The following is a 6,967-nucleotide window of genomic DNA, read 5'->3' as shown; positions in this document are numbered from 1 at the left end:
CATCCAACCGAGCTGGCTACCACGGTGGCGAAATCTCTCCTTTTTAAAGGGCTGGGAAGGGTTGGCTGCAGCTGGGGTGGGCTTGCAACCTCATCTACAGCGACTCCCACAAACGGACTCCGTGTCATTTCAGCCTACAGGATGGGGAGCGCTGGGAGGCGGCCTGCTGACCCGGCTAAGCAGACCGCACGCTCTCACTGATTGTCGTTCTGTTCTCTCCGCATTTTAGCTTTGATCACTTTGTACCCCTCAGCCTGTCTTGTGGAATAAATGATAACGAGCAAATTAAAAAGGCACACTGTGCACCGAGGGGACTCGTCGGGCAGTCACTGTGATGGTCCAGGGCCACTCAGCTCCGGCCTGAGTCACCTGCAAGGAAAACCACTTCTTGCCATCAGGGATTCAGTGACAGGGATGGGGTTTCTTTAAAACCAAAACTGAGAAGTGTTGTCTGCCTTGGACTTCTGGGCAGGGAAGAAGTCACATTTCTCACAGCAAAAAAAAGAAGAAGAAGAAGAAGAAGAAGGGGACATGTATTCAATATCAAACGGTGGCCATCAAAGTTTTCACTGACCTTTAATAAGTGACTTTTTATTTTCAAAATTAGAGTTCAATAGGGTGGTCCAGAAATCACTTTTATTATACTCAAGGGCCGTGATGCCTCTGCCTCAGGAATCTCAGTTCTGGTGAGAGCAGTGGTTCGGGAAACATCTCACGAGACACACCAGTCGGAGCAGAGTTCCCAAAGGCCAAGGTGGCCTGACGGTCACCGCGTGCTCCCAAGCACTGAGCAGCCAAAGCCTGTAAGCAGGGCAGGGGGCAGGGGAGGAAGCCACCAAGCAGCACCCTAGCGCTCTAGGCTGTGCGCCCCTGTGCCGTGTTCTGAGAGGAGGCCGTGTTCCCACCACTTCCCCAGGATAACAGTGCCCTAGTGTGGTCTCTCGACCACCTAGGGATCAGCGGAGGACTTCCATTGAAAATAATGGAAATTCACATTGGTGCACTTTTGATCCTTAAAAGGCAAGTCTCTTTCGATCCTTGAAGATATTCTCTCAAGCCAGGACGGGTAGGGTGGGGAGGAGAGATGTTTAAAAAGGAGGATGATCCATTTCATCGAGCCAAGAGGCTGGGCTAGTTGGAAAGTCGGGGTAGCCTACACTGCTTCCTGTGGAGATGTCAGAGGTGGGTCCCCCAGCCATGGCTCTCAGCGTCTGGCTCACTCCCTGCCCTGCGTGCGCAATGACGCCCAAATTACTGTCCACCGTGTAATCCAGCCCATTGAGCAAAGGAGCGTGGGATGGCAGGGACGATATGGAGGATGGAGACTGGGGGATTCCATAGGGGCTCCCATCCCTCAAGTCCTGATAGGATTGTCCTGTCCCGTCCATGGAGAAGCTCCCATTCATTAACTGTCCGCCTGTAACGTCCCCCATGTTGCCATAAATCCTATTGGTGTGGCCAAGTTCTGAGAGAATTTGATCCTCTGTGGACAAAAGAACGGAGATTTATTGTCAGCCGCCAGGACTCCAGTGGTCCCTGTTCTTCACAACCTAGGAATACACATGACCAAGAAAGAAGCCCAAGGACGGCAGCTGCCTCGCTGCCGTGCATGAGTCAGACACCAACGTGTCCCCCACAGACTGACCCGCATCAGGGGGGAAAATAAGAAACACCTGCAGAGACTAAATGCAGATCCCAGAAGACTGGACAAATGTTTGGGGTGTTTGTTGGTCCCATGGTGCTCATGTACTAAGATGGCTACAGTAAAGAATAGGAATGCCTGAGGTTTGTGGGTCATATGTTATCAACCTTACCAATGGAAACTACATGCTGACAGGATTTAATATGAAAGCTTTCAAGCTGAGAAAAGGGCTTGGTTTGGTTGGTTGGGAAAGAAGCAGGCCCATGTGGTAAGGATAGCTGAGGACCACTCTTAGGCATGTATACGAAAATCCTTCTGTTCCACCTGGAAAAGAGGTTCAACAGCAAAGGACTTGGTTTCTCTCTCTATCGAATAAGCTCTTCACTGGGGACAAAGTGTTGACGTGAGGAAGGCAAATGGTCCTTCCAGTTTTTTGATGAATTTCATTAAGGGTTTCTAATGGAATGTGTGCTACCTAGAAGAATTCACCTGTCCAACAGAGGCGAGCACTTTTAGTCTTCAGAAATGAAGAGTTCTATAATTGCCCAGAGAGACCCCTGACGTGTCGACCTGGGGACCCAGCTGCACCCAACAGAAAAGAGCTACAAAGCAAGACTTAACAATCCTGCCTGCTCCACACGTTGATTTTGCAGCTCAGATGAGATTAAATGGCTTTCCTAACCCCACCAACAGGACTGGAGGGTGAGCATAGGCCCTTGGGCCCTTCCCAGGGCCCCGCAGGGCAGGCCTCTAGAGTGAGCCACAGTCCTCTTGGGGCATCGCGCCCTGGTGGGCAGCTTGTTCTGTCCTCTGCCCCCCAACCTCCTCTTCTGTTCCCACCCCGGGCCTGTGCACCAATTCCCATCAAGCCTCCCCAGACTGGACTTCAACACGCATTCCTTCTGAGGGCCTGCCCTAGGCCTGCCCCCTGCTCCAACCTGAAAATGCGAAGGGGCGAGGAGAACTCATGCCCTTTAAAAGGAAGCAGAGAGACGAAGGCTCAGCTACACTGGAAAACAGCCATTACTTGGCCTTTTGCCCATACCTGTCATCCGATACGGCAGGGCCCTCTGTGGGGGCCACAGGCTCGCCGTGGGGACAGTCATGTCTCCGACTATAAAACTGTGCTGAGCTTCCCCCAGACACATGCATGGTCAGCTGTGTTCACTGAACCCCACAACACCACTGTGAGGTGGGCAAGGACGCAGTTCATCCCCATTTACAGAGGGGGAAACTGAGGCTCAAGAAAAGTGAATCGGCTTGAGAGAGCCACAATCAGCAACCAGACTTCTGACCCCCAGCTCCCTACTCTTTCTATCCACCCACGACAGAAGACCTTCCACAGCTGAGGACTCAGTACATGAGAACAGTTATGGCTTTTTGCAAATAACCTCCGGATCCGAAACATGCAGGAATTTGCAATTTTGCTGATGCACAAATCTGAATGTAGCGCATGCTGCGAAGCTTATGTGCAGGGGACAGGATGAAGTGAGCAGTGGGGGAAGGGATTTCAGAAGCGAGGCCTGCCCCCTTCTCACAGGCACTCACAGTCTTGACTTCCCAGGGCATGGGGCCTATAGAGCATGTCCTCCCCAACCACCACCAGGAAAGGAGAGAGGGGTCACTCTAGGGGATCCCGGGAGGGAGGCCCATGCCCCTGCAGAGGAGGGAAATGCAGGGCTGAGACACAGCGGTCTGTTTACGGCTTCCCCCGGGCTGGTGAGAGCCCCAGTCAGCAGGAAAGGAGGGGAGGCCTTGGGGCCCACGGGCCTAGGGAACCCGGCTTCCACATTTCAGCAGCAGAGCTCTCTTGTTCCCTACTCCTTGTCCCACTGACGCGGCCTCCACCATCCCCACCACCGCCCCCCTCCTTTGCTGCGAGTCGCAGGGAAGAGCCTATGTGCTGGAGGCAGCCGTCAAGGCCTCAAGAAAGATCCCTCCTGAGCATCAAGAATTACTGTTTCCCAGGGGCCTTTCCTAAGGCCTCGGCCTCGCCCCTCCAGCCCTGCTCACCTCGGAAGCTCAGCTCACTGTCACTAACCCCACAGTCCTCGGCAGAACTCTCCTTCTCCTGCTTGCTGCCTCCCCGGCTCCTCTTGACGCTCTTATAGAACTGCCCCCAGCGATGCCGCCCCGCGTCCTTCTTCAGGCGCTTCTCCTTGGCCCTTCTGTTCTGAAACCAAACCTGCCGCACAAGCAGAAGGGACACGCTCGGGGGGTGTCCGCCACAAACCCAGAGCCCCCAGGGTCCCCAAGACAGGCAGCTGGAGCCAGGCCCTGAAGCCTCCATGGAGTTCAGGGCCAGGAGGGTGATGTGTCCACGACTCCCTCTGCCTGGGCCTCAGGACTCTGTCCCTGTTTCCACAAGCTTCCCAGGGTCACGGCCCGAAGCCCAGCTCCCCGGGCGCGCCCTGAGCCTCGCCCTTGTAGCGTGTAGAGGGCACAGGACACCGGGGCCCTGTCCCAGGCCCAGCAGGAGGGCGCAGGCCTGGGGCCCCGAGAAAGCAGAGGAGGCCAGGGCGTCTCACCTGTACGACCCTCATGTCCAGGCCGGTCTCCGAGGACAGCTGCTCCCTCACGTGCCGGGCAGGCTTGGGGGAGTTCTTGTAAGCGTTCTTTAACGTCTCCAGCTGCTTGGCTGTGATGGTGGTCCGGGGCCGCTTCGCTCCGGCCTCAGAGTCATCTGCGGTGAAGAGCACTCCTTACAGGGCTCTGCCTGCCCGAAGCGGCTGGGGCTCGTCCCCCTTCCTCCTCTCCTCACGCAGCCCTGCCCGCCGTGGGCAGAGCCGCGGGCCGGAACGGTGAACGACAGAGTGGCACGGTCCCCACCCCCACGGAGCCCTCTCCTCACCACGGGCCCTCCCGACTCACAGGAACATGAGGACAACAGTCCCTCCCTCAGCTCCCCACCCTTCTCCGTCTCCCGGGGCTCCCACCAGACCCAAGGTGCGCAATTCCATGCACTTCCCTGTCCTGGCAAACACTCTGATTGGATGTCCCTGTGGATCGGTAGCTGGGCTGTGAAGGCGAATGAGCCAGGGTGGGTGAAGTGCGTTCTGGGCCACCCCAGGCGCCCCTGCCCCTCCTGCCCGCAGGCCCCTTCCGGGTGGCCTCCCTGGGCTCAGCGGGGGGTGACCCCTAAGCGGTGTTCATCAATTATGGGTCAGAACGCGTGAGCGGGTTGTAATGTCAACCGAGAACCTTTCGAGGAAGTAGGACGGATGGGATGAGACGGGACAGATGAGGGCAAGCATCGCTTCCGGGACTTGCTTAGTGCTCACTGTTTGAATAGGTGTGGTGAGCTGAAACGTAAAATGAGTTCCTTACTCTGAGTCACAGCCAAAATTTTTAGAAAACCACCGGTCTAAAGAGTGCTCAGGACAACATACTGGCGGATCAGCCTTCAGTGGATTCTGAGCAGAATACTGTTAGAGGCTGGTTTGTTCAGTCAGGCACAGAGGCATCCGGGTGCAGTCAGCAGCACACAGCCAAGTGCAGACGGCTCATCTCCTCTCCCGGCACTAGACTTACACCCATCCTCTCTGCATGGCATCCCTGAGTCAGCAAAGAGTAGGTCAGCCACCATGTCCCTGGCTCTCTGGGTTTTCTGTGCTTCCTCCCCTGTGTGTCCTATAAGATGTCCCTACTACATTCCCACCCTGTTTCTCTCTTCCTTCTTTCCCATTCAAGAAAACCCTCTCTTAGGAACAACAATAAGCCAATGTTTGCTAAGCACTTACTATGTGCCTGGTGTGATCTGAGAACTCTGTGTGCATTCAGTGCTCACGACAGTTCTGAAAAGGTTTTCTTGCAGCCCAAAGACTTGGGCTCAACCTTCTTGTTGAGTTGAGTGAGTGATGTGGGCGAGTTACCTCCCCACTCTGAAGCCTGGCGCAATGCCATCTGCCCTAAGTTGGGCAGCCTGTTATACAGCCCGAGTCCACGCTGCAGTCATGCACACAGCAGAGGGAGGACGAAGTCCCTTGTCCTCTCTTCTCCTTGGGCTGTTTTCTCCTCTAGCAGAGCTATTATCGTCCGCAACCCCCTGCCACCCCATCCCTCCCTTGGAGCCCTGGATCCAAAGAGAAAGGCTTTTAGAGCCATCGTGGGAGAAACTGAGGAAAGCCTCCAAAACTCTCTATATTTCAAACTCTGTTATAAGGAATCAATCCCTTCTGCCCATATTTACAGAGATAACAGCATGCCAGCGTTTGATGCCAGTATGAAATAGTGCACTTAAAAAATACCTGTATAGGCTTTAGATATAAAATTTGAAATCATAAAACCATCAGAAAATTTTAATTCATCAAGAATTGCCTAATTTTTAAATAAGCTGGCCTCGTGATTTAGAAATTGTTGTCACCATGGCTAGATGGCAGTGCCACGGGGATATACCTGTCATCCTGGGCTGGTGGCGCACTGGGATATACCCATCATCCTGGGCCGGTGGCCCCTCTGTTCAGAACTGCTGTCTACGTCCATAGGACTTCCTTCTTGCGATTATGGGAACTATTATGCTGTTATTTTAACATTCACTGTTATTATAATTTAAAATCTTTTTTATATCCTATAACAATGTCATCCAAGTATTCATTAAGTAGTGGTGGCAGTGCTCATGCTGAAAAATGTACCCAAAAATCAATAACTTTGGTACGGAAGTTAAATGTGATAAAACGCTATGAGGAAGGCCAAGCGAGACCATGATATCCTAGGCTGTTAATTTAGGAGAGAGCATTCTGCAAGGTATTAGAGATAGTGCTGAGAAAATAAAAAGTAGCATTAAGGCAAAGATACACTTCACTGGTTATGGATTTATGTGCTTCCAGAATACATCCCCCCCTCCTACTTTTTACATTAATTCCTATGGGAAAATTAGTCTTAAAATATGTTAGTTTTGAATTATGCAGGGTCTCCTAGCACTTGTCCCCGGCATAAAATGCAACCTCATTATATTGAAAATGCAAATATCCAGGGAGATATAACAAATGAACAAAATCATTCACACTAAGGTACAAATAGCTGATATTAGGTCCTTTGTGTAGCACCAGGAAGGGAACTATAAGCCTGAAAGAGGGTTTAGATTAGCAAGGAAGAATTAAAACATAAACAAAAAAAAAAAAAAAAAGCCAAATGTCCCAAAGCAGATAAAGGTCCCCGGCTGCACTAAGGATCACTCAGATTTCACAGGATGGGCTGGGCCCTGCCCACCAACAGCCAGAGGCAGGAGGAACACGTCAGGAATGCTGTGTAACCTTCTGCTACTTGAAAACCTACAGCAGATCTCACCTCCCTGCTTGTTCGTCTTCCTCGCTGGTCTCACCCTCC

The 6,967-nt window shown here is 52.7% G+C and overlaps 1 protein-coding gene across 1 annotated transcript in view; it reads right to left on the bottom strand.

Moving 5' to 3' along the window:
* Positions 1-560: 560 nt before the first annotated feature.
* LHX4 (LIM homeobox 4) overlaps positions 561-6,967 on the bottom strand; it is a 42,258-nt gene continuing 35,851 nt past the window's right edge. Inside the window, exons 4-6 of the mRNA XM_040446486.1 lie at positions 4,171-4,325; positions 3,656-3,827; positions 561-1,483 (exon numbers count right to left, since the gene is read on the bottom strand). Of these exons, the coding sequence (XP_040302420.1) occupies positions 1,089-1,483; positions 3,656-3,827; positions 4,171-4,325 (722 nt within the window). The 3' untranslated portion in view covers positions 561-1,088. The remainder of the gene's footprint in view (positions 1,484-3,655; positions 3,828-4,170; positions 4,326-6,967) is intronic.

Source organism: Herpailurus yagouaroundi, unplaced genomic scaffold (genome assembly GCF_014898765.1).
Source record: "Herpailurus yagouaroundi ecotype Mexico unplaced genomic scaffold, PumYag 195, whole genome shotgun sequence".
NCBI classification, from domain to species: Eukaryota; Metazoa; Chordata; class Mammalia; order Carnivora; family Felidae; genus Herpailurus; species Herpailurus yagouaroundi.
The sequence above is the reverse complement of the archived record's forward strand: the minus strand, read 5'-3'. Positions and strand labels throughout refer to the sequence as shown.